General features: G+C 48.0%; 1 protein-coding gene and 1 long non-coding RNA gene across 2 annotated transcripts in view; both read left to right on the forward strand.

Annotated features, from left to right (window-relative positions):
* NSD2 (nuclear receptor binding SET domain protein 2) overlaps positions 1-27,963 on the forward strand; it is a 505,993-nt gene that overhangs the window by 242,310 nt on the left and 235,720 nt on the right. Inside the window, exon 12 of the mRNA XM_030191106.1 lies at positions 12,308-12,431. Coding sequence (XP_030046966.1) covers positions 12,308-12,431 — 124 coding nt within the window. The remainder of the gene's footprint in view (positions 1-12,307; positions 12,432-27,963) is intronic.
* On the forward strand, positions 14,774-27,546 carry LOC115461356. The gene is made up of 3 exons (XR_003940697.1): positions 14,774-14,853; positions 15,713-15,716; positions 27,534-27,546. It is a non-coding gene; the product is annotated as an uncharacterized LOC115461356 (long non-coding RNA).

Consider the following 27,963-nt stretch of genomic DNA (forward strand, 5'->3'; position numbering starts at 1 on the left):
ATGTCTCCTGGGGATAAAGCCTACACATACACACCACAATGTCCCGTGGATTATTGTCTTATTCACAAGCGCCCTGTGTGCTCTATTTATTACATATGTTTCCCACATTTTCCCACGTATTTGCAGGCTCAATGTGGCTTACATAGTGCCGGAGATGCGATTGCAGACTCCAGTGTAAACAAATACAGAGTGATGTAGAAATAAGGTTCATGTGGCATAGCCACTTAGGGGCATCGTACACGGAAGAATTGTGTTGTCTATACTGTATTTTGGTTTTGTTGTGTTGCAGCGGTCAGGCTTTTATGTTGGGTTGGTAGGGTATGCCTTTTTGAACAAGTGTTTTTAGTGTTCTCCGGAAGTGTAGGTGGTCGTAGATAGTTTTTAAGGCTTTTGGAAGTGCGTTCCGCAATTGTGTACGTATGTAGGAAAAATTGGATGTGTGTGTTGTTTTGTATTTGAGTCCTTTGCAGCTTGGGCAGTGCAGGTTTAGGGACGTTCGTGTTGATTTTGAAGTATTTCTGGTTGGTAGGTCATGAAGCGCTGCGTGTGCGGGATCTTCCAATTGCAGAATATGGGGTATGATAACTTTAGTCACTTCTGCACAGTTCGCAAAAGCTGCTGCTTCTGGAACACCTCTGAAAGAGATTGTTTCTGCGTGACCTGTTCACTAGGTCTTCAACCTGTTTCCAGAGTAGCTTGGTCTCTGTGCTTTAGAAGTCGTAGAAGGATTATACCCCCTCAGTACAGTCCTCACAGTGGGCGAGTCTCCCCTCTCTTCCTGTTTTGCTGACTGAGCTCCCATCTCCTTTTTGATTCCTGCCAGCATGGATTTCAGGTACTGGTGTACCAGCTGAAAAATCTGCCTTGAGTTCCTGCTTCCATTTTTTTATATCCCGCGCTCAGATCATGCCACAGGAAGCATCTGAATCTGTGCTCGAGTCGTCCTCTAATTTGGACTCCCAACAGTCGTCCTCCACTTCGGACTCGAGCCATTTTGCTGCCATGCAGTTCTGCCGCTTTCACTTTGCTGGCTCTTTTTTTCCCAGTGGGGAGCTAAATATTTACTGGTATCGGACCTCTTGTAGAACGCTGTCGTTCAGGACACCTTATATGCTAACAAAATCTCCTTGTATGAGGCAATCGGGAAGTGAAATAGCAGTTTTAAAAAGCAGCTCAATTGAAGCCCTATTCCCGCGCTGCTATTGTTTCATCTGATGTCCTTTTGACCTTCTGTCAGCTCCCAAGGTGTTCACCCAGTTTCTTACGGTATTTGCCTACCTGGATGATTGGTGAAGAGCACTTCGGAAGACAGTGCTCATGAGACCATGCGAACAACTATTCGGGTGCTGGAGCAACTAGGGTTTGTTTTAAACTCCCCCAAGGCCCATCTGCTCAGAGGTGAGCAACTAGAATTCATAGGAGCCCTGTTATACACGCAGCAGGCAGAAGCCTCTCCCTGTGCTAAGAGCGGACGCTTTGTTTGCTCTTTTCACTTGGGTTTGAGCCAGCCAGCAGGTCACAGCTCGGAAGATGTTGAGGTTTCTAGACCACATGGCCTCCACTGTGCCTCCATTGCCCCATGTTAGCCGCATTGAGTCTGCCATGAGTGGGAAAGTGCGGGGTACAAATGTAACAAAAATAAATAAATAAATGTTAATCCATTGGCCCATCTGTACATGAGAACTGCCCAGAGGACCCTAGCTTCCTGGCAGAGTCGTGCCTTTTGTCATCTAGGTGAAACCAGTGTTCAGTCCCTCCTCTCATGGGCAAGTTCAATCCAGTCTGACAACGTGCTGACAATGGATGCATCTCACCTGGGGTGGGGCGCTCATTTATATGGGCTTCAACTTAAGGTGCTTGGTCAGCTCAGGAGACAGATCTTCACATCTACCTTCTGGAGCTCTGGGCAATGTGGAACACACTAAATACTTTCAGAGATAGGCTGTTCAACCAAATTGTACTCATTCAAACAGAGAATCAGACTTAAGTGTACTACATCAACATGCTGGGGGTTCCAGATCATACCCTCTATCTGGAGGCCATCCAGATGCCGATAGACAGAGCAGGGTCATGCAACTGCACGAGTGGTTGCTCAGTATGGGTGTTGACCGTGAGATTTTCCAGGTATGGGGCATCTCTTTGGTGGATCTTTCCACTCCTTATAATTAGATTACATCAGTTTTGTTCCAGGCTCAGGACACACAGTAGACTAGCATCAGATGCCTTCCTCCTCCACTGGGGGAACGACGTTCTGTATGTGTATCCTCCCATTCCTGTCATTTGGAAGACTTTGCTGAAACTCAAGCAATACTAGTGAACCATGATTCTGATAGCCCCATACTGGGTCAGGCAGATCTGGTTCCCCCTTTTTCTGGAGTTATCCTCCCAAAGAACCTTGGAGATTTGAATGTTTTCCTATCCTCCTAACGCAAAATAAGAGATCTCTTCTACATCCCAATCTCCAGTCTCTGGCCTTCACAGCCTGGATTTTGAGAGGCTAGAATTTGCTCCTCTCTATCTGTCAGAGGGTGTCTCCCAGGTGTTGCTGGCTTCCAGGAAAGATTCCACCAAGTGGTGTTACTCGTTTAAATGGAGGAGGTTTGCCGTCTGTTGTGAGGGCAAGGACCTATATCCTCTTTCTTGCCCTACACAGATCCTGCTTTGAATACCTTCTACACCTCTCCAAGTATGGTGTTAAGACTAACTCTAAAGGTTCACCTCACTACATTTAGTGCTTACCATTATCATGTAGAGGGTAAGCCCATCTCTGGATAGCCTTTAGTTGTTCGCTTCATGAGAAGTTTGCTGTTGTCAAAGCTCCCTGTCAAACCTTCACCTGTATTATAGGACCTTGGACTGTAAGCATGCATTGGCCTTTTACCTGGAGCGGACTAGACCCTTCAGACAGTCCACCTAGCGTTTTGTTTCTTTTGATCCCAGTAGGATGGGGGTCGCCATCATCTAACGCACAGTCTTCAGTTGACTGGCTGCTTGCATTTCCTTCACTTATGCCTTAGCTGGGTTGACGCTTGAGGGTCATATTAAGGCTCAAAATGTCAGAGTGATGGCGACGTTGGTAGCCCACTTGAGGTCAGCCTTTATAGAAGAGATTTGCAAGGCTGTATTTACATCTCACTATTGTCTTGAGGAAGACACCCAACAAGATAGTCTGTTTGAACAGACAGCTCTGCAGAATTTTGTTTGGGCTCTAGAATCCAACTTCACCCTCCTAGGCTAATTTTGTTCTGTTCCAGGCTGCAGTCATAAAATTTGTATATAGTTTCAGTTAAATTTGATCTAGAACTTGCCGTTGTGAGTTTTTATTGTCCTACTCTTTTCGCTGAGCCTGGAAGCTAGGGATTCCCACATGTGAGGATGATCTGGCCCGCTTTTCCCCGGAGAAAGTGAAGATGCTTACCTGTAGCACATTTTTTCCATGGACAGCAGGCCATTAATTCTTTCATACCTTCCCACCTAATCTTGGAGTGTCTTATGTAGTTATTTCACTTTCTCCGAGGACAAGCAGGCTGCTTGTTCTCACATGTGGGTGACGTCCATCGGCAGCCCCAGATCGGAGATCTTCCTAGTAACAAACGTTTGCTAGCCCTCGCGTGCCCATGCACGATGCGCATGCGCGACCGTCTTCCTGCCCACACGAGAGCGTGCTCTTCAATCTTTTTTTCCGCGGCTCAAGACGGCTGTTTACGGTCGTTTTGTGCCCCAAGGAGACCCCTTGTGCGTTTTTCGCCGCTTTTTTCCTTTTGGAAAGTGTTCAGAAAGTTCTCCGTTCGTATTCTTGTCAAAAAAAAAAGACACCTTTTACTCTTCTTTAGTTTTTTTCCCCGTTAAGTTTTCATTCGTTCGTCGGAAGCGGTCTTTTCGGCCGCCCGTATGGGTTTTTCTCTGTTTTTGGTGCTCTCTTATTGGCATCATCAAAAATTTTGATTTCGCCGGCGTGATTTTTCTGCCCATGTCATCGAAGCCTGCCAGCAGCTTCAAGAAGTGCACGCGGTGCAGCCGGAAGATGTCGCTCACTGATAGGCACGTTTCGTGTCTTCAGTGTCTGGGGGCTGGTCATTGTCCCCAAGCCTGCACTCTGTCTTCTGTTGAAGAAGAGGACCCAGGCGGTGAGAGTGGCTCAGTGGAACCTTTTGTTCGGAGCCTCATCCGGTACTTCGACGCCCGCGGTACCGAGGTCATCGGAGGTATCGATGTCGTCGGAGGGTGCATCATCATCAGGAGTGCAGGTGAGGGCTGTCCGTTCCCCTGCTGGTAGCGGTGAGCCCTCGAGTAGGTCTCCGCCTGCCTCGAGGGCTCCTGCGATACAGACCCCCCGGGATCGACCTGTTTCGGTCCCGGCCCCGAGGAGGCGTTTGGATTCAACGTCCTCCTCTTTGGTACCGGGAGGTACCGGTGACGTGCTTCGTGCGAAGGCAAAGAAGCATCGTCATCGGTCACCTTCCCATCACGGTATCGAGAGCTCTGGGACACCGAAGGATTCAGCACCCGCTAAGCGTCGACGCCGGGAGGACTGCTCGCCCTCCATACAAGAGGTGTCAATGCGCTCTGCTCCAGACAGCCCGGTACCGCCTCCGCGCCCCAGGCAGATTCTGAGCTCGTCGCCGGTACCGGCCCCATTGCCTTCCTCGACAGCCGCTCTGAACGAGAGCCTCCGTGCCATTCTTCCAGGGATCCTGGAAGAGCTGCTACGCCCGTCTGCTCCGGTACCGGGGGGTGCTTGTGCCACCGGTGCCGTTGAGAGAGGCAGCAGCTGGCTTGCCCATGGTGAGGTCCCGGTACCGCTTGCTGTACCTGCCTCGGCGGCCTCCCAGGCTAACTCCCCGATGACATTGATGGAGGGAGTCTTCCTCTCGGCGTACCCACCATGGCCAGGTTTCCACGGAGTCAAGAGGGGCCCAGCTTCAGACTGAAGTTCACGAACTAGTGTCCAATATCGATGGTGAGGCCTCGTGGGAAGCAGAGGAGGACACGAGATATTTCTCTGATGAAGAGTCTTGTGGTCTCCCCTCTGATTCTACTCCCTCTCCTGAAAGGCAGCTTTCTCCTCCTGAGAGTCTGTCTTTCGCGGCCTTTGTCCGGGAAATGTCTACGGCTATTCCCTTCCCTTTGGTTACAGAGGATGAGCCAAGGGCTGAAATGTTTGAGCTTTTGGACTATCCTTCGCTACCTAAGGAATCGTCCACTGTACCCATGCATCATGTCCTCAGACATTGCTGGCGAACTGGGCGAAGCCGTTATCTAATCCCCACATTCCCAAGAAAATTGAATCCCAGTATCGGTTCCATGGGGATCCAGAGTTAATGAGGACCCAGTTGCCCCATGACTCTGGTGTGGTGGATCTGGCCCTTAAGAAGGTCAAGAGTTCTAGGGAGTAAGCTTCGGCGCCCCCGGGCCGTGACTCTAGAACCTTGGATTCTTTTGGGCGGAAGGCCTACCATTCTGCAATGCTCATTTCCAAAATCCAGTCATACCAGCTCTATACAAGCATTCATATGCTGAACAATGTGCTGCAGTTGGTGGACAAGCTCCCTTCTGAGCAGGCCAAGCCTTTTCAGCAGGTGGTCAGGCAGCTGAAGGCGTGTCGTAAATTCCTGGCCAGGGGTGTTTACGATTCTTTTGATGTCGCGTCCAGAGCTGCTGCTCAAGGTGTGGTGATGCGCAGACTCTCATGGCTGCATGCCTCCGACCTGGAGAATAGAGTCCAGCAGCGGATTGCAGATGCTCCTTGCCGGGGGATAATATTTTTGGAGAAAAGGTCGAGCAGGTGGTAGAGCAACTCCACCAGTGGGACACCGCTTTCGACAAATTCTCCCACCGTACGCCTTCAGCATCTACCTCAACTGAGGTTTTATGGGGGAAGGAGGACTGTTCCCTATTCTTCTAATAAGTATAGGTACAATCCTCCCTTTCACCTGCTGCCCAGGCTAAACCCCAGCGCACTTGTTCCCATCAACAGCGTGTGCCTCAACAGGCCCTGGGAGCTCCCCAGCAAAAGCAAGGGACGGACTTTTGACTGGCTCCAGGCAAGCATAACCAAAACCAAAGTGTCCGTGCCAGACGATCTGCCGGTCGGGGGAAGGATAAGATTTTTTCACCAAAGGTGGCCTCTCATAACCTCCGACCAGTGGGTTCTCCAAATAGTCTGGCTGGGATACTGCCTCAATTTGATCTCAAAACCTCCAAATTGTCCGCCGGGAGCTCAGTCCTTCAGCTTCCAGCACAAGCAGGTACTTGCAGAGGAGCTCTCCGCCCTTCTCAGCGCCTCTGCGGTCGAGTCCGTGCCACCGGGGCAGGAAGGGTTGGTATTCTATTCCAGGTACTTCCTTGTGGAAAAGAAAACAGGGGGTATGCGTCCCGTCCTACACCTAAGGGCCCTAAACAAATATCTGGTCCGAGAAAAGTTCAGGATGCTTTCCCTGGGCACCCTTCTTCCCATGATTCAGGCAAACGATTGGCTATGCTCTCTGGACTTAAAGGACGCTTACACTTGCATCCCGATACTGCCATCTCACAGACAGTATCTTCGATTTCGTGTGGGAACATGGCATTTTCAGTATTGTGTGCTACCCTTTGGTCTCGCCTCTGCGCCCAGGGTGTTTACAAAATGCCTGGCTGTCGTAGCGGCGCCTGTGAGCAGACTGGGAATGCACGTGTTCCCTTATCTTGACGATTGGCTGGTGAAGAACACCTCCAAGGCAGGAGCTCTACGGTCCATGCAGATAACTATTCGACTCTTGGAGCTACTAGGGTGAGTGATCAATTATCCAAAGTCCCATCTTCTTCCAGTACAGAACCTAGAATTCATAGGAGCTCTGCTGGACTCTCAGACGGCTCGTGCCTACCTCCCCGAAACGAGAGCCAACAATCTCCTGTCTCTCATTTCCTGGGTGCGGGCGTTGCAGCAGATCACAGCTCGGCAGATGTTGAGATTGCTCGGCTACATGGCCTCCACAGTTCATGTGATTCCCATGGCCCGCCTTCACATGAGATCAGCTCAATGGACCCTAGCTTCTCAGTGGTACCAAGCTGCTGGGGACCTAGAGGATGTAGTCTTGCTGTCCACGAGTTTTCTCCAATCCCTGCATTGGTGGACAATTCGATCCAATTTGACTCTGGGACGTCCCTTCCAAATTCCTCAGCCACAAAAAGTGCTGATTACGGATGCGCCTCTCCTGGGTTGGGGAGCTCATGTCGATGGGCTTCACACCTAAGGGAGTTGGTCTTTCCAGGAACAAGATTTACAGATCAATCTCCTGGAGTTGCGAGTGGTCTGGAACGCTCTAAAGGCTTTCAGGGATCGGCTATCCCAGCAAATTATTCAAATTCAGGCAGACAATCAGGGGGGCACCGGATCTCGCCCCCTGTCTCAGGAGGCCATCAGAATGTGGCTTTGGGCTCGCCGGTACGGCATGTTTCTTCAGGCCACGTATCTGGCAGGCGTAAACAACAGTCTGGCCGACAGGTTGAGCAGGATAATGTAACCTCACGAGTGGTCGCTCAATTCCAGAGTGGTACGCAAGATCCAAGTGTTGGGCACCCCCTTGGTGGATCTCTCTGCCACTCAAGTCAACCACAAGGTCCCTCATTTCTGTTCCAGACTTCAGGCCCATGGCAGGCTAGCGTCGGATGCCTTTCTCCTGGATTGGGGGGAAGGCTTCCTGTATGCTTATTCTCCCATACCTTTGGTGGGGAAGACGTTGCTGAAACTCAAGCAAGACCGCAGAACCATGATCCTGATTGCGTCTTCTTGGCCGCGTTAGATTTGGTTCCTTCTTGTTCTGGAATTGTCCTCCAGAGAACCGTGGAGATTGGACAAGGGGTTGCTTCTACGTTCCAGTCTTTGGATGTTGAGAGTATAGAAGTCGCTTCCTTAGGTCTTTCGGAGGGTGTATCCTGGGTCTTGCTTGCTTCCAGGAAAAATTCCACTGAGATGATACTCTTTTAAATGGCCAACTCCTTATGGGTTCACCTTAGTGCGACTAGTGCTTAGCATGTTGAAGGTAAGTCTATCTCTGATCATACTTTAGTTGTTCACTTCCCGAGAGATTTACTCCCATCAGAGCCCCCTGTCAAACCTCTACCAGTGTCATGGGATCTAAATATTGTTCTCACCCAGCTGATGAAAGCTCTTTTTGAGCCTCTGAATTCCTGCCATCTGAAGTACTTGACCTGGAAGGTCTTTTTTTGGTGGCTGTTACTTCAGCTCGTAGGGTCAGTGAGCTTCAGTACTTAGTTGTGGATGTACCTTATACTAAGTTTCATCACAACAGAGTTCTATCTGAACCAGTTAATTGTCTTGCCAACATTTTTTCACCGTCCTCACGCCCACCCTGGCGAAAGCAGCTTGCACACCTTGGACTACAAGAGAGCATTGGCCTTTTACATGGAGTGGACAAAGCCCTCTGGTAGTCCGCCCAGTTGTTGCTTTTGATCCCAACAGGAAGGGAGTTGCCAAGGGTATAAATGCACCATTTCCAGTTGGCTAGCAGATTGCATTTCCTTCGCTTGTGCCCAAGCTGGGCTGACTCTGGAGGGCCATGTCATGGCTCATAATTTCAGATTATAAATTACAAATTTGCTCCAGACTGTTGAAATACAAAACTCTTTATTGAACACATGCGCTTCAAAACCTGCTCATGTGCATTTTAAAATCTGTAAATACACACACAACTCTCTTCTGTCTTTCATACCCATTCACTCCTGTAGCGTGTCTGCTTAGTGACTCTATAAGCGTTTAAAGTTTTATACAACTTGCTGTTTTGAATATTATTGCACTGCACATTATATTTCACATTTTACATTCCTCAAATAAATATCAGTGTTACACAAAATTAAAGGCAAACATTCTTTGTAATTCTGCTGTCTTTGATCTTCCAGTTTCCCTTTCTTACAATGTCTATTTTGAGGGTTTGCAAAAAGTCTCCAGTGCTTTCCTCAATAAGTAAATGAGTCTGCTTTCAATACTCTTCAGGCACTACGTTGGAGGAATGAGTTACTCATGGTAAAATTTGCTGTGGTCCTTAACCAAACGTCGGTTCCTCTATGCAGGACCGCATTTCGTTTTCTTCCTCAGGAGGAACCACCATATCATTTAAACTGATCTGCTTGGCAGCCTGCCAGCATGAACCCTTCTCAGGTCAGAAATCAACTGCCGTGGCTCTGACTGACTGACTGACTGACACAGTCAGAGCCACGGCAGTTGATTTCTGACCTGAGAAGGGTTCATGCTGGCAGGCTGCCAAGCAGATCAGTTTAAATGATATGGTGGTTCCTCCTGAGGAAGAAAACGAAATGCGGTCCTGCATAGAGGAACCGACGTTTGGTTAAGGACCACAGCAAATTTTACCATGAGTAACTCATTCCTCCAACGTAGTGCCTGAAGAGTATTGAAAGCAGACTCATTTACTTATTGAGGAAAGCACTGGAGACTTTTTGCAAACCCTCAAAATAGACATTGTAAGAAAGGGAAACTGGAAGATCAAAGACAGCAGAATTACAAAGAATGTTTGCCTTTAATTTTGTGTAACACTGTGATATTATTTGAGGAATGTAAAATGTGAAATATAATGTGCAGTGCAATAATATTCAAAACAGCAAGTTGTATAAAACTTTAAACGCTTATAGAGTCACTAAGCAGACACGCTACAGGAGTGAATGGGTATGAAAGACAGAAGAGAGTTGTGTGTGTATTTACAGATTTTAAAATGCACATGAGCAGGTTTTGAAGCGCATGTGTTCAATAAAGAGTTTTGTATTTCAACAGTCTGGAGCAAATTTGTAATTTATAACACGAAGGCTCCGGTAGTATATTTGAGTCCCTGATTGTACAATATCATAATTTCAGAGCCATGGCTGCGTCAGTGTCTCACTTAATGTCAGCCTCCATTGAAGAGATTTGCAAAGCTACAACATGGTCTTCAGTCCACACATTCACATCACACTACTGTGTTGAGCAGGATACCCAACGCAACAGTCGTTTTGGGCAGTCGGTGCTGCAGAATCTGGGGTTTAGAATCCAACTCCACCCCCTAGGCCTGTTTTTACTTTGTTCCAGACTGCTAGTTTACATAGTTTCAAGTTAAGCTACGTTACTTCTTCGCCAAATGTGAGGCCCAGAGTGAGCCTGTATGCTAGGGATACCCCACTTTTGAGGATTATTCAGCCTTCTTGTCCTTAGAGAAAGTGAAAATACTTAACCTGTAGCAGGTATTCTTCGAGGACAGCAGACTGATATTCCTCACAATCCCTCCCACCTCTCCTAGGAGTTGCCTCCACTATCTCTCTTTACTCTTCAGTTAACTGAGGTGTGTGGCTGCACGTCGGGGGGTGGGGAGGGGGCACTCAGCACATGCACAGTTAGACACACAGTGCTCTCAGAAGGCTACAGCAAAAGGTTTTGCTATTTCAAATGCTGGTTCCTGTGCCGGCGCAGATTGCTGACCCCACTTATGAGGATTATAAGCCCTCTGTCCTCGGAGAATACCTGTTACAGGTAAGTGTCATTGCTATCCTGTTACTCCAGTTGAGCTCAGTGGGTTGTGTTGCCCTACCTGCAGCTGAAATCAGAAAATCTGAATTTTCCATTGACATGATCTGTTCGTCAGCAATATTAGTATTTTAAGACTGGAATATATACGAGGATTGATGGCAGCCTGGAGCTTCAGTATTTCTCTTCCTTCTGCAGGTGGTATAGTTAGGACTGGTGCAGCAGGATTTGGAGATAGACCTGACTCTGTAGTAAGTAGTTTGTGTCCTGTAGCCTTGAGGGTAGAGTCCATGGTTGGTGCCCTTGGGAATTGTTCTATAGACTTTTTTTGTGGTTGTTCTCAGAATGTCAATGCCTTCTGTGTCCCTGACCCTTGAGCTGAGGGATTCCACTTCAGGTGGTAAGACTGGCAGAAGGCTATAAGGGATCTCTGCCAACAGGATGTCATATTTCTAAAAAAAAAACAAAACATTTTTTTTTTAAATCACCCTTCCTACTCCTTAGGCTCTCTGCTTTTTTAAAATAAAAAGCCAGAGTACAGTTGATCTTAGCTTAACCTTATTTGGTGAGTACTTTCCAATGAGTAAATCCACAGCAAATAAATAACAGATAAGCCAGGTGTCCTTCCAAGGATAGTGAAAGTGGGGAGGTTCCACAGCCCCTGGTTCCAGTAGAATGTAGATGTAGATATTGGGGGAATTTGTGCCTCAGCAGAACAGTTGGCTCCTACTGCCCTGTCTGTGCAGGGAGGACAGTAAGATCTGGCTGCGTGTTTCTTAGGATCTATGGCAACAACTTATGGTTCAAACCACTGACTTTTTACCTCAACAGCAGCTCATTGGATTGCAGTTATGGAGCCAGTCTTGGCTGGAATTGTAGCCATTTTTCTAAAGGACCATGTTGTTCCCATGTGGTCTCTGTTGATCCAGGCCCCACTCTCACTCCCATGGCAGATGTTCCTTTGCCTTAGTTAGTCCTGGGGATTTGGTGATGGGGGGGGGGGGGGGTTCTCCTGATGAATTTCAGGCGTCACCCTTTGTTCAGGCCTTCTTTGAGGACATCTTGACAGCTGTGTCAGGGCTCTAGTGGAATTGGAGCAATTTGGAAGTGTTTCAGACTCCTAGGCACCTGAGTATGACCTCAGGGCCCTTGAATGGGTCATTCCATGACAATAAGTGTCCTAGGCTCCCCATGCGCTGAGTTGTCAAAGGTCAGGTTGTGATTCTGACTGTTCCCCTAATGGATGACAGTTGGGGGTGTGTTCTACAAGAAGAAGAAGACTGCCTCCTGGGAAGGTTCTCCCCAGAACCTAGGGAGTTGTCTCAGGAGGAGCATGAAGGTGAATCCTAGGTGGTTCATCTTTTATCATCAGGGAACTGCCTTCCTTTATCGACCAAATTGTTGAGGCATACTGCATAGGGGCATCCCAGAAGGAAGGTGTTGATTGGGACCTAGTTTTAACCTGTTGAGAGATAATAATAAGAAAAAAATGGAATCAACACTTCAGTAAAGCTAGGAACTAATAAACCTCTACTGGAAGAGTGTTCTGAAGAGAGAGTTTTGTTTAAAGGGAATGGGATATTTTCTCTTAAATACTAAATGTCTTTTTTTTTTTTTTACAATTCATAATAAAGAAGAAATTGGTGATATAAAGCAGTATGTATCATAAGTCTTTATTGGCCAAATGTTATTAGGTGAGAGTAATTATTCTGCCCAGTGATTTGGTTTATGTTATGAACAAAGTTGCTGTTTTCATGATTTTTATATTTATATTTTAATTTTTTTTTTTTAATTGAAAAGCTATGTGAAAAAGCTGGTGAACTTCTCCTGTGTGAAGGACAGTGCTTTGGTGCGTTTCATTTAAGCTGTCTTGGGCTCTCTGTGAAACCTCTAGGAAAGTTCATATGCAAGGAATGCATTTCTGGTAAGCCTTATCTGAATATGCTCACTTTACTCTCCTTTTTAATGTAATACTCCGTTCTTATTGTACCGTAATGAAGATTGATTTCAGCATGGAGTTTGAGCTGGTTAACCTTACTTATTCCTTAAAAACAATCTTTCTATCTTTTGCAAATTCTGAGCTCTAACACCTCCCAAAGTTTGATAGTGTGTAACCTTGGGTTTCTCTCAGAATATGAGAAAGATTTAAATGATTTTCATACTACAAATTGTTGATGGAACCATGAGCAAATTATTAAAGTATTGCTCGTCAAAAGTGGTTTTCTACATGTGGAATTTTTTTTCTCTAGGGACAAGCAGGGTAACGGGTAACGTCACTGACAGAGCCTAGTAAAGGATATGCTATTCCAGCTTAGAGTTTCTAGAGGATTGTCATGTATACATGCTACTTCTTGCCTGCCATGCCTGTGTCCTTACTGTTAGAAACAGTTCAAATGACTTTTTGACTCAGATAATTTGGATCCATCGACTCTGGCATTGGAAACTGATCTACATTGGTCCCAAAGTTGCCAGTGTCACTGGGGATATGTTGTTATTGAAAGACTCGGTCTCCCTCAACATCACTCATTGTTAGAGGCCACCATGATCGATTTATCATCTGAGTCCTTTCCAAAGAAGAGGTATGATTCATTCTCATCATCTCTGACACTTTATTCTGTTATATTGAATTAGATGAGCGGTACAGCAAATAAATAAAGAAACTTGAAACACTGATGGACTGCAATGTTAGGGAGAGGTTAGAACGAATGGGCAACATAATTCTTTGGAACATGGTGCTGTTAGTATCAAGGCACCAGTGTCCTCGAAATGCCCCTGACTTGAGGACCTCCTATCCTCTATGGCATCAGAAGGAATGCAGTAACAGGCAGCAAATATGAATGCATAACCGAGTTCTGACGCTGTTGGACTCTTTTATTGTGAGCTGGTTTATAAGGAATGCTTTCATATTTGCTCTTTTGCTTTTTTCAACTTTGAAGAGTCTGCTTACCTCTGGTGAAGGCATTGTGTCAAAATGGTTCATTGTATAATGAAGTTGAATATGGCAAATCTCAGATTGTCTTCTCCTTCTTTGGACCACCTCTGTTGTCTGTTAGTGCTTGGGCTAATATTGTGGATTGTTTTCTTGTGTTCTTTTGCTTTCATCAGAAACCTCCAAAGATCTGCAGTCCCATTTTCAATAATCCCCAGATGACCCAGGAGGATGTGGCTACCCCCTACTATACTCTCCATTTTTTTTTGTCAATAACATCCTTTGAAAACAGCTTTTGAAGAAGTTGGAGGAGCAGGTGGAATGCTTCTTTGTTCATCACGATGCTCAGACAGACGTCAAATCAATCCCTGAGATCCACACACTGCCTTTTGCAGTGGGTGTTGATGCCCAAGATTTGTCTGACTTCAAGCCTCAGACCTAAAGTAGGGTGTGCAGAAAATGCTTGCTGATGTACTATCCCATGAAGAGAATCTCTTTGGAGATAAGGTGCTGACAGCTGCTACCTTATCAGGCAGCATAATGACTATCTTAAAACCCTGTACAGGCCCACTTCCAACCTGATCTCCTCTTTAAGAGGTATCAGAGTAGAGTGTAAAGGAGATTGAACAACTACTCAAAGGTGTAGGTATCCTCCTGACTCATGGATCCTAAACAAGACAAGGTTCTTGCTATAGTTCAAAACAGCATAGGGCCCAAGAGCCCCAACTAGCTGGAGTTGGTCTTGACTACCTCTTCGAACATAACTAATATTCCTGTTTCTTTACTAGACAACCACCAGTATAAGGACCCTCAGCTTCTCTGCAAACTGCTGGTCTCTATAATTTCTAATCAGTGGGTTCTAGAGATGCTCAGATATTGTATTTTTCTATTTGAACTTCCTCCAGATTTCCCATTGAGAGCATCACGGTCAAGCTCTCGCTTCAGGACGTAACTCCTCTTAGAAGCTGATGTGATCAAAGGAGGCAGGGTTTTATTCCAGGTATTTCTTGATCACAAGAAAGACGGGAATTCTGTCACCCAGTCTCAGAATTCAATCAAATTTGTTTGGCATGATTTTCCTTTGGTAAAACCAGGTTGTCTCGGATCTTGTAACCCATTGGAATCCAGAAAATTCACTATCCTTTCCTTCAGCAACGCTTCCATTACTTTTCCAATAACTGAAGTGAGGCTTACCGACCTGTAGCTTCCCACTTCTTCTCTGTCGCCACTTTTGTGAAGTGGAACCACGTCTGCTGTTCTCCAATCCTGTGGAACCTCTCTCGTTGCCAAGGATTTATTAAACAGTTCTTTAAGAGGACCCTACAGAACCTCTCTAAGCTCCCTCAGTATCCTGGGATGGATCCTGTCCGGTCCCATGGTTTTGTTCACCTTCAGTTTTTCATGTTGTTCATAAACAGTTTCTTCCTCAAATGGTGCGATATCCACTCCATTCTTCTGTGAACACAGAACAGAAATATTTGTTTAGCACATTTGCTTTTTCCTCATTGCTCTCCACAGCATCTTTGTCTCATAATTCCATTTTTAGCCTTCCTCCTTTTACTCATATACCTGAAAAGTTTTCTTGTCTCCCTTCCTTACATTTCTAGCCATTTGTTCTTCTGCCTCTGCTTTCGGCAGACGTATCTCCCTCTTGGCTTCTTTCAGTTTCATCCAGTATTCTTTTCTGTGTTCTTCTTGAGTTTTCCTGTATTTCATGAACACCACCTCTTTTGCCTTTATTATCTCAGCCACTTGTTTTATCAGTTTCCATTTTTTTCTTGCTTTTATTTACTCTCCTTGCATAAAGGTCAGTAGCCATCTTTCAGCCTGGACCACGGTCTTTCCACTTCTCGTATGTCTTCCCATTCAATCAGTTCTTTCTTCATGTATGCCCCCCCCCCCCTTTTTTTTTTTAAACTAAAGTTAGCTTGTTTGAAATCCAGGACTTTGAGTTTTGAGTGGCTGCCCTCTGCTCTAGCTGTTACATCAAACCAAACCGTTTGATGATCACTAATGTTCAGGTGGGCACCTACTCTGACATTAGACACACTTTTCTCATTTGTGAGCATCAGATCAAGCGTAACTCCTTCCCTCGTGGGTTCCATTACCATTTTTCTGAGCAGAGCACTTTAAAAGGCATCCATGATATTCCTCCTTTCTGGTTCCGCAGATGGAACTTTCCAGTCCACATCTGGCAGGTTGACAATTCCCCTTTCTTTCTCAATATTTAGACATTGCATCCAGATCTTTATGAAGCTGCTCCGACTGTTTCGGAGATCTGTAGACAACACCCACATGGATAGAGGTTCTGTCTTCTCTTTTTAATGTGATTCATATTAATTCTTCCTTTCCCTTGGGCCCTTGCATTTCAGTCACTTTGATGTTAATTCAAACATATAGAGCTGCTACTCCATCTTTTTAATCATCTCTATCCTTCCTAAATAGATTATAACCCGTTATGTTTGCATCCCGTTCATGGGAGTCATTGAACCATTTCTCGTGATAGCAAGAACATCTAAATTTGCCTGTACCAGCAGGGCTTGTAGTTCATGAACTTTGTTGCTTAGATTGCGAACATTTGTGGCCATTGTTTTCCAGCTACATTTCAGTGGCATTCTCATCTTCTGTATAGTTTTTTTGTTTAGTCTCACCTACTATGGTATTGCTAAGAAATGAATTGCTAAGATTGTTTTTGTTGCTTTCTTTACTACTGTCATAGCTTCTCTTTTGCTGGGGTTACTACCTGAATTCACCTGCTTCCAACTGCCACCCCCAGCTTCTAGTTTGTTTGTCTGATTCTCCGAGGACAAGCAGGCTGCTTGTTCTCACGACTGGGTTGACGTCCACGGCAGCCCCCACCAACCGGAACAAAACTTTGCGGGCGGTCCCGCACGCAGGGCACGCCCACCGAGCATGCGCGGCCGTCTTCCCGCCTGTGCGCGACCGTTCCCGCTCAGTCTTTTCTTTTCCGCGCTGGAGAGAGCCGCGTTCGTCTCTCTCTCTCTGTCAGCCCCGGAAACCGGATCGCGCTTTCGCCGCGAACTTTTTTTCTCTTTCGTTGTTCTCCGTTTTCTCTTTTATTTTGTGTAAAAAAACAAAAACAAAAAAGCTGAACTTTGTTTTTCCCTCGTCTTTTAGCGGGGGCGTCTCGTTGCGGCCTTGTGGCCGCGCGGTCGATTTATTTTCGAGGTGTGATTTTTACCGCCACCATCGACGACTTTGATTCGCCGACGCAATTTTTCCGTCGATGTCCTCGAAGGTCCCGAGTGGATTTAAAAAGTGTGGTCGGTGCGGCCGGCATATCTCGCAGACCGACACCCACGCTTGGTGCCTCCAGTGCATCGGGCCGGAGCACGATACCAAGACGTGCACCTTGTGTCTCGGTCTCCGGAAACGGACACAGGTAGCGAGGCAAGTTCTTTGGGACCGTCTTTTTGGAACTTGTGCCGGCCCCTCGACTTCGACGGCATCGGTATCGACGGCCGGATCTTCGGTACCGGTATCGATGTCCACGAAATCGGCACCGACGGCATCGACCCCAGGAGCACAGGTCCCGTCGGCCCGCCGGTCCTCCGGAGACGGCAGGGGTGAGAGGTCGCGTGGGCAATCGGCCCCGGTCACTCCCTCTACCCAGGGCCCTCGGGACCGAACCCTGTCGGACCCGATTCCTCGAGGCCGAGGGGGATCCACTTCCTTCTCTTCTGTCCCACCGAGCGCCGATGACGGGCACCGTAAAAGGCGAAGAAGCACCGTCATCGGTCGCCCACGACTCATCCGGCTCCCGGCGCCAGGGATGAGTCGACGCCGAGGAAACGGCAGCGTCGAGAGGAGAGGTCCCCCTCTGTAGTAGAGATATCAGCACGTCAGGGTGCCAGCACTTCGGTGCAGTCTCCTGGACCCGAGCAGCTTCCGACACCTCTACCGGCCCCCTCGTCTTTCCCGACAGCGGGCCTGGACGAGTGTCTCCGAGCCATCCTTCCGGGGATCCTGGAAGGGCTGATGCGCCAGACTGTGCCGGCGCCGGGGGTGCTTGCGCCCTCCGCGCCGTTGATGGAGGTGCCGGCGTGCACTAGCCCAGTGCCGAGGCCTTCGACGCCACTTGCGGCGCCGGTCTCGAACCGCCACGCAGGTGGAGTCCCCCGTCGACGTCGATGGAGGGAGCTTCATCCCCACCGACACTGAACTCCACCGCTCGACGACGCCACCGAGGCCTCGGTGCCTCGACGTCAAGCCGGGCCCGGTTGAGGACTGAGTTGCAGGAGCTCATGTCCGACACCGAGGAAGAGGCCTCGTGGGAGGAGGAGGAGGACCCCAGATATTTCTCCTCAGAGGAGTCTGTGGGCCTTCCCTCCGACCCCACTCCTTCACCAGAGAGAAAGCTCTCACCACCTGAGAGCTTCTCCTTTGCCTCCTTCGTCAGGGATATGTCTATTTGCATTCCCTTTCCCGTGGTCTCTGTGGATGAGCCGAGGGCTGAGATGCTCGAGGTCCTCGACTATCCATCACCACCTAGAGAGTCCTCCACGGTGCCGTTGCACAATGTCCTGAAAGAGACACTGCTTCGGAACTGGTTGAGACCATTATCTAATCCCACCATCCCCAAGAAAGCGGAGTCCCAATACAGGATCCACTCGGACCCAGAGTTAATGCGGCCCCAATTGTCTCATGACTCGGCGGTCGTGGACTCTGCTCTCAAGAGGGCACGGAGTTCGAGGGATACTGCTTCGGCGTCCCCGGGGCGGGAGTCTCGCACTCTGGACTCGTTTGGGAGGAAGGCCTACCAATCTTCCATGCTCGTGACCCGCATCCAGTCTTACCAGCTCTACACGAGCATCCACATGCGGAATAATGTGAAGCAACTGGCGGACCTGGTCGACAAGCTCCCCCCCCCCGGAGCAGTCCAGGCCTTTTCAGGAGGTGGTCAGGCAGCTGATGGCGTGCAGAAAGTTCCTGTCCAGGGGTATATATGACACCTGTGACGTGGCATCTCGTGCTGCGGCCCAAGGTATAGTGATGCGCAGGCCTCTCATGGCTGCGTGCCTCTGACCTGGACAACCGCACCCAGCAGAGGACTGGCCGACGTCCTTGCCGGGGGGATAATATTTTTGGTGAGAAGGTCGAGCAGTTGGTGGACCAACTACATCAGCGGGAAAACCGCCCTCGACAAGCTCTCCCACCGGGCGGCCTTCAGCATCCACCTCAGCAGGTAGACGTTTTTTTCCCGGGCCAGGCAGGCTGCGCCCTACGCCTACAACAAGCGTAGGTACACCCAGCCGGCCTGAAGGCCTCATCAGGCACAGGGACAGTCCCAGCGCGCTCGTTCCCGTCAACAGCGTGCGCCTAAGCAGCCCCCTGCGCCTCCACAGCAAAAGCCGGGGACGGGCTTTTGACTGGATCCACGGGAACATAGCCGCCATTCAAAGTGTCCGTACCGGACGATCTGCCAGTCGGGGGGAGGTTAAAATTTTTTCACCAAAGGTGGCCTCTTATAACCTCCGACCAGTGGGTTCTCCAAATAGTGCGGTGCGGATACGCCCTGAATTTGGCCTCCCCTCCACCAAATTGTCCTCCGGGAGCTCAATCCTTCAGCTCCCATCACAAGCAGGTACTTGCAGAGGAACTCTCCGCCCTTCTCAGCGCCAATGCGGTCGAGCCCGTACCACCCGGGCAGGAAGGGCAGAGATTCTATTCCAGGTACTTCCTTGTGGAAAAGAAAACAGGGGGGATGCGCCCCATCCTAGACCTGAGAGGCCTGAACAAATATCTGGTCAAAGAAAAGTTCAGGATGCTTTCCTTGGGCACCCTTCTGCCAATGATTCAGAAGAACGATTGGCTATGTTCCCTGGATTTAAAGGACGCATACACTCACATCCCGATACTGCCAGCTCACAGACATTATCTCAGATTCCGCCTGGGCACACGGCATTTTCAGTATTGTGTCCTGCCCTTTGGGCTCGCCTCTGCCCCACGGGTGTTCACGAAGTGCCTCGTGGTGTCGCGGCATATCTACGCAAGCTGGGAGTGCACGTGTTCCCATATCTCGACGATTGGCTGGTCAAGAACACCTCGGAGGCAGGAGCTCTCCGGTCCATATAGTGCACTATTCAACTCCTGGAGCTGCTGGGGTTTGTGATAAATTACCCAAAGTCCCATCTCCAGCCAGCCCAATCTCTGGAATTCATAGGAGCTCTGCTGAATACTCAGACGGCTCAGGCCTTCCTTCCCGAAGCGAGGGCCAACAACCTCCTGTCCCTGGCTTCCCAGACCAGAGCGTCTCAGCAGATCACAGCTCGGCAGATGTTGAGACTTCTGGGTCATATGGCCTCCACAGTTCATGTGACTCCCATGGCTCGTCTTCACATGAGATCTGCTCAATGGACCCTAGCTTCCCAGTGGTGCCAGGCCACCGGGAATCTAGAAGATGTCATCCGCCTCTCCATCAGTTGCCGCACTTCACTGCACTGGTGGACCATTCGGACCAATTTAACTCTGGGACGCCCATTCCAAATTCCTCAGCCCATGAAAGTGCTAACGACGGATGCATCTCGCCTGGGGTGGGGAGCTCATGTCGATGGGCTCCACACCCAGGGTCTGTGGTCCCTCCAGGAAAAAGATCTTCAGATCAACCTCCTGGAGCTCCGAGCGGTCTGGAACGCACTGAAGGCTTTCAGAGATCGGCTGTCCTGTCAAATTATCCAAATTCGGACAGACAATCAGGTTGCAATGTATTACATCAACAAGCAGGGGGGCACCGGATCTCACCCCCTGTGTCAGGAAGCTGTCGGGATGTGGCGTTGGGCCTGCCAATTCGGCATGCTCCTCCAAGCCACATACCTGGCAAGTGTAAACAACAGTCTGGCCGACAGACTGAGCAGAGTCATGCAACCGCACGAGTGGTCGCTCCATTCCAGAGTGGTACGCAAGATCTTCCGAGAGTGGGGCACCCCCTCGGTGGACCTTTTCGCCTCTCAGAGCAACCACAAGCTGCCTCTGTTCTGTTCCAGACTACAGGCACACGGCAGGCTAGCGTCGGATGCCTTTCTCCTCCATTGGGGGACCGGCCTCCTGTATGCTTATCCTCCCATACCTTTGGTGGGGAAGACCTTACTGAAGCTCAACCAAGACCACGGCACCATGATTCTGATAGCGCCCTTTTGGCCCCGCCAGATCTGGTTCCCTCTTCTTCTGGAGTTGTCCTCCGAAGAACCGTGGAGATTGGAGTGTTTTCAGACTCTCATTTCGCAGAACGACGGAGCGCTTCTGCACCCCAACCTTCAGTTCCTGGCTCTCACGGCCTGGATGTTGAGGGCGTAGACTTCGCTTCGTTGGGTCTGCCTGAGGGTGTCTCCCGTGTCTTGCTGGCCTCTAGGAAGGATTCCACTAAAAAGTTACTTTTTCAAGTGGAGGAGGTTTGTCGTTTGGTGTGAGAGCAAGGCCCTAGAACCTCGTTCTTGTCCTGCACAGAACCTGCTTGAATACCTTCTGCACTTATCGGAGTCTGGCCTCAAGACCAACTCAGTAAGGAATCACCTTAGTGCGATTAGTGCTTACCGTTATCGTGTGGAGGGTAAAGCCATCTCTGGAGAGCCTTTAGTCGTTCGATTCATGAGAGGCTTGCTTTTGTCAAGGCCCCCTGTCAAGCCTCCAGCAGTGTCATGGGATCTCAACGTTGTCCTCACCCAGCTGATGAAACCTCCTTTTGAGCCACTGAATTCATTCCATCTGAAGTACTTGACCTGGAAGGTCATTTTCTTTGTGGCAGTTACTTCAGCTCGTAGGGTCAGTGAGCTTCAAGCCCTGGTAGCTCATGCTCCATATACAAAATTTCATCATAACAGAGTAGTGCTCCGTACTCACCCTAAGTTCCTGCCAAAGGTAGTGTCGGAGTTCCATCTTAACCAGTCAATTGTCTTGCCAACATTCTTTCCCAGACCGCATACCCGCCCTGCTGAACGTCAGTTGCACACATTGGACTGCAAACGAGCGTTGGCCTTCTATTTGGAGCGCACACAGCCTTACAGACAGTCCGCCCAATTGTTTGTTTCTTTCGACCCCAACAGGAAAGGGGTCGCTGTCGGGAAACTCACCATCTCCAATTGGCTAGCAGATTGCATTTCCTTCACTTACGCCCAGGCTGGGCTGACTCTTGAGGGTCATGTCACGGCTCATAGTGTCAGAGCCATGGCAGCGTCGGTGGCTCACTTGAAGTCAGCCACTATTGAAGAGATTTGCAAGGCTGCGACGTGGTCATCTGTCCACACATTCATATCACATTACTGCCTCCAGTAGGATACCCGACGCGACAGTCGGTTCGGGCAGTCGGTGCTGCAGAATCTGTTTGGGGTTTAAATCCAACTCCACCCTCCAGGACCCGAATTTATTCTGGTCAGGCTGCACTCTCAGTTAGTTGTTCTTCATAGGTCAATTTCTGTTATACCCTCGCCGTTGCGAGGTTCCATTGACCTGGGTTCTTGTTTTGAGTGAGCCTGAGAGCTAGGGATACCCCAGTCGTGAGAACAAGCAGCCTGCTTGTCCTCGGAGAAAGCGAATGATACATACCTGTAGCAGGTGTTCTCCGAGGACATCACCTGATTGTTCTCACCTACCCTCCCTCCTCCCCTTTGGAGTTATGTTTTGATCATTTTTGCTTGTCATTCAACTGAGCGGGAACGGTCACGGACGGGTGGGAAGACGGCCGCTCATGCGCGGTGGGCGTGCCCTGCGTGCGGGACCGCCCGCAAAGTTTTGTTCCGGTTGGTGGGGGCTGCCGTGGACGTCAACCCAGTCGTGAGAACAATCAGCCTGCTGTCCTCGGAGAACACCTGCTACAAAGATTCGTTTTCCTGCCACAGTGAGATGCAGCCCATCGTTACAATATAGTTTCTTGTTTTTCAATGTTTTGCTCCATCCTCCAATGTACTTAAAACCTTCTTGGTGACACCAGGCTTTGAGCCTCTTATTGACGCTCAGTATTATATAACTAGTAAAAAAGCCCCGTTTCTGATGCAAATGAAACGGGGGCTAGCAACGTTTTCTTCTTTGTGCATGTGGGAGTGTGTGTCCCTGCCCTCTGGCCTCTCTCCCCTCCCCCCTCTGAGTCCTTCACTGTTACAGAGCCAGCGATTTGATTTCGTGCTCTGCTGTTTTCCTTCACTGACTGTGTTACAGAGAGGGCGGGGCAGACACTCATAGGGAAACCGAATATCTCGGCCCCTTCACACTTCCGGCTGGAGGCTTCATAGAACGTTGGTGTTGCCTTTTATATAGAGAGATATTTCTTCTCCTTTTCCATACGTAGGTAGAATTTCAGAAAAAGCTAGTCTGTACCAAAGGTTTTAACCCCTTCCCCAACTCCTGGAAAGCTCTCTGGGCTACAAGTGGATATTATTGGCTAGATCATTTGTGCCCAGGTGGAGAACAACATCAGTTGTTAGAACCCTTATTCTCTTTTCTGATTATAGACAGTATTTGCCTGGTACTGCTGGTAGCTGAGGATCCTGGAAGGCATTTTATTTTGTTGGGCCCTTTGAACTGTTGTCCAAAGTTATTATCTCTGATAATGGAATCCCCTAGCAACAACAATTTTCTGGTTTGGAGGACTTGCAGACCATCTGACAGGGCTGCTGAGCCGGGCTCGGGACAGGGCTGCTGCCCCCAAGATCACCGCCACTGCTGCCATACCTTGGCTGGCGGGGTTTCTGAGGCCCTGCCATCAGAAAAGGTCTTCCTTCAGTGCGGCTTAATTCTCTGCCCTGTGGCTGCCTTTTTTCTCACGTCACGCATGCTCTGTTTCAAAACCGAGCATGGGCAGCCTCAGGACCCAGCAGCCGCTTGGCAGGCAGGCAGTGCAGCAGAGGAAAGAGCACAGTGCCTTCTGTGTCTGCTCCTCCATGTCCTTCCCAGCCTCCAAGGGGGGCCTGGCGCCAGAGTTTTCTTTCTCCTGCTCCTGTTGGGACACGATCACCCAAGTCCTGTCAGGTGCAAGAGAGAGAGAGAGACCCTGGCACTGGGTCCCCCTTGGAGGGCTGGGCACGGGGAATTTTGCCCCACCCCCATTGGCAGCCCTGCCACCTGCATATCCTCTCAGCCTGTTCTGAGGTGATTCTCAGGTCCTCCCCAGTCCACCCAGGGCCTCTGCTTCAGATGCCCAGGGATCCCTCAGACTTTTTGCCAGGTGCTGTGGAGGACTTGCAACCTATCTGCATAGTCTCCCAGTGGTCAGAGAGAGACCCCGACCACACAGGAATAGATGACATGAGGAACCTCATCCAGAAGACCGTGATGAAATTAAGTACAAATCACCAAGGCGCAATGACACCACAAAACACTTTACCAAACGCTCCTAATACTAACACTGCTCATCTTTATAATCAAGACATCCACACTCGTAGGTGGGGATGAACAGACAATCCCGATCCTTACACACCACAGCTGGCTTTCTAATATCCTCACAGGATTCAGACTAGTGCATACCACGAACAGCTTAACTGACACTGCATGTGAACTCAACCAGTCAGTAAACCGGAACAAATCGGAAGATGAAAGTACTGCTGTTACAAGAAATTCTACCCACTTCTCCAGCAATTAATATGTTGGAAGAAATGATTTATTTTGGGGAAAATAGCTCGAGAGCAACTCGCTACTGTTTATAATTTAAGAGCAAGCGCTGTATTTATAAGTTTTAGGATATTAATTTCTCCACCAATCACCAAAGGTGATAATTGCAATAAATTAAATAAATTAAATATATATATAGCTTCAATATACTCAGAACACAAAGAGACCGTATTTTTAGCTTCAAAAAAGGTTGATTTAATATACAATTGCACACGAGAGGTAGGTTTTAAAGGGGAATCTTTTACAGGTAATCTGTGCATAAAATAGAACAAAGTAGCAGCTAGATCAACTTACAAGTCCTTGTTACAAGCATGCTGTGGTCCAGCTGATTGATGAGCACATGTTGAGGACAGGAGGCATCAGCAGACCCCAAAGAGAGCAGCAGTTTCCAAGAGAGGCAGGTTTCCAGAGGAGGCAGGTTTCCAGAGGAGGCAGGTTCCAAGAGGAGCAGGTTCCAAGAGGAGCAGGTTCCAAGAGAGCAGCTGGGCTGTTTCCAGGCCTTTTATAATGTTAGCAGAGAAGCATGGTGTGTGCATGTCTTGGATATTTTGCAAGGCATTATGGTTAATGTAGTCTCATGTCTGCACACGACCCCTGAGTTGGTCTCATGTGTTATGACATCACGAGACTTACAGTCTGGACTTTGCTGGCAAATGTCTTTTGATGTCCTGTTCAGTCTCTGGGGCAGATACACATTACAAGTCCTTCCTTTCTGCACATGTCTGGAAGCTGATGGGAGGGGCAGGTATACCTTTGACAAGCAAATGTCCTGTTTATGGTTCCCCTGAGTTTCTTTGTTTTATTCAGGTGTCCACCTTAGTCCATCTTTTGTTAGGTGGGAGGGCAGAGGAGGCTCTTTTGTGTTTAAGTGTTTGTAGTTAACTTATTCCTGCTCTCAGAAGCTCCCAGAAAAAGGAATGGAGAGAGAGAGGCTTGAAATGAAACTATTCTCCAAAAGCTGCACAAACATATATCTTCAAAAGATACACAAATACATTGGTGTATATATAATCCAGCAAACATGCTACATATTTCAGTAATAAACTGATACCATTACACTGCAATAAATTTCAGGAAATGAATCCAAAGGCAGCTGATCAGGATTTCAGCAGAACCCACAAATGAGGAAAACTTACTTCCTGTTTCCGTTGGATATATTAATGCACGATCAGTGATAAAGCAGAGAAATTCAGAGACTGGATTGAAGGAGAAAAACTAGACCTGGTCTTCATCACTGAAACATGGCTCTGTTCCATGGATGACTCAATCCTTGATGAAATATGCCCTGTGGATCTCTTTATCTACAGGTTCACCACCAATTGAGACCTTTATGTGGAAGACTACAATTGAGAAGTACCTTGATCGGATCACCACAGACTTCACCTAACATTGAACTGGAGGCAAACAGTGACTCAACCCAAGAAAACATCAACACAATACATATAGGTGGTGGACTTTGTTCCTGAGGAACTGAGTTCGATTCCCACTTCAGGCACAGGCAGCTCCTTGTGACTCTGGGCAAGTCACTTAACCCTCCATTGCCCCATGTAAGCCGCATTGAGCCTGCCATGAGTGGGAAAGCGCGGGGTACAAATGTAAAAAAAATAAAAAAATTATCCCTAGGCAAAATCACTAGTGAGAAATTCTGGGATAGACTCTACAATGACACCAAACATGTCACAACAGAGGCCACCGAATTCCTCACAACCTGGTACAAAAAATGCAATTCTCCAGGGACTAGCAGGCTTGTTATTCTCACAAGTGGTTGACGTGGGTCCAGTGTTGCCCAGTTCGGCAAGATTGCCTGAGAAAAAATCCAGAGCTTTTAAGGAGTGCGAGCTGCGCTTTAGTGCGCATGTGCGAGTGCCTTCCTGCCTGCCACCTCAGTTTCTTTTCGTCTGTGTGAGAAGAAGCTGCTTTTTTTGTGCTCCTCTCACACATCTGGTAAAGCTTTTTGAGTGCCTTCTTGGTTTTTTTTGTTTTGTTTTTTATTATCTCTAGTTTGGTCTGCCCTGCATCTGTTTGATTTTCTTTTTGACATGGGCCGCATTTAGGCCTGCCCGGCGGTTCTCCCTATTTTTGTACCTTTTTTCCTCTTTTTAGGCAACATCGTGACTTTTTTGATTTCACCGAAGCCATTTTTCCTGCCATGTCATCGAAGACTCCCAGTGGCTTCAAGCGCTGTACCCGGTGCAACAGGACCATCTCGGGAAAGGGCACTCATTCGTGGACTCAATGATAGCCCTGCAAACTGTGTTCTGTGTCTTCATATGAAGAAAAGGACTCCGTTTTCCCGGGAGGCTCAATGTGAAAATATTTTTGGAGATGTTGAGAATACTGGGCCATGTGTCTTCAGTGGTACTAGTAACACCTTAGCACATCTTAATTTGAGACAGGCTCAGTAGATGTTGAGCACTCAGTGGACTCAGGCTACTGAAAAATTCTGTGATATAATTTCTTAGCAGTCTTATTCTGAACTCAGTCCTGGTGGACAAATCAATCCAGTGAGACCAAAGATGGTGCTTTCCACATTCCTTCACTTTATATAGTGTTCATGAGAGATGAGCCCATGTTGATGGGTTTTACGTTCATGGGATACAGTTTTCCCAGGAGAATCTGCATCAGATACATTTCCTGGAATTAAGACAGCAATATATGAGGCTCCATTTAGAGTACTGTGTGCAATTCTGGAGACACTACCTACTGAAAGATATAAACAGTTTGGAGTTGTTCCAGAGGGCGGCTACAAAATTGGTAAGCGGTCTCTGTCATAAAACATATAGGGACAGACTTATGAATCTCAAACGTATACTCTGGAAGAGAGGTGTTGGAGAAAGGGGATATGATAGAGACATTTCAATACCTCAGTGGCATTGATGTACAGGAAGTTAGCCTTTTTCAAATGAAGGAAAACTCTGGAATGAGGGGACTTATAAGTTAAGAGGAAATAGGCTTAGGAGGAATCTAAGAAAATTCTCTTATGGAAAAGGTGGTGGAGGTTGTGGATAGAAGAACTGTGTCAGAATTTAAGAAAGCATGAGACAAACACGTGGGATCCCATAGGAAAAGGAGGAGTTAGTGGTTACTCAGGATGGGCAGCCTGGAGTGGCCATTTGGCCCTTATCTGCTGTCTTGTTTCTAAAGGCTTTCAAAATCGACTGGTCCAAAAATTTTTGTGAACTTAGATTGATAATCAATTAGCCATGTGTTTAATTAACAAGCAGGCACTCTTAATCTTTTCACCATGCCTTACATCAGGAGAGTCCCTCAATACTGCTCTATGACAGAGAAATATGGCAAACTAGCCCTCGGATACCTTCCCTCTAGATTGTGGGGAGGGACTTATAGGCATATCCAGGGCTTTTTTTGAGGGGGTACTGAGTACCGGCACCTTTTTCATTGTCTGCTAAAATTGATCCATGGTCCCCAAGTTTTAATGAAAGAGCTCAGACTCCACACACCAATTCTGCCTTGTCATAGATTCTGTGACTGGTTGCAGGGGGCCTGGCTATTGTGGGGTGGATCCCTCAGTGATGACCCCACCCTTGAAGGATGGCCTGGCATTTGAGTACCGGCACCTTTTTTGGTAGAAAAAATGCACTGGGCATATCCTACTATCCTTCTCATAGGATATGATTTTCCGTCCAGTCTGCCTAACAAGGTGGCCAAAGTTGAAACTGTCACTCTCTACACAGGTTCCAATTCATAATATAAAACACTTACAAACTATTCAAAACAAGGCCATCCGTGTTATCTGTCGAGCCTCTAGATACGATAAGGCCACATCTTTGTTACTTCAGCTTCACTGGGTCTAGTTAGATTTAAGAGTGAAATTTAAAGTCCTTGTTCTGACATTTAAAGCGCTTCATCTCAACCAACCCCGTCCTATCTTGTGACCCTAACTATTCCA

The sequence above is a fragment of the Microcaecilia unicolor genome, chromosome 2 (assembly GCF_901765095.1).
Source record: "Microcaecilia unicolor chromosome 2, aMicUni1.1, whole genome shotgun sequence".
Classification (NCBI taxonomy): domain Eukaryota; kingdom Metazoa; phylum Chordata; class Amphibia; order Gymnophiona; family Siphonopidae; genus Microcaecilia; species Microcaecilia unicolor.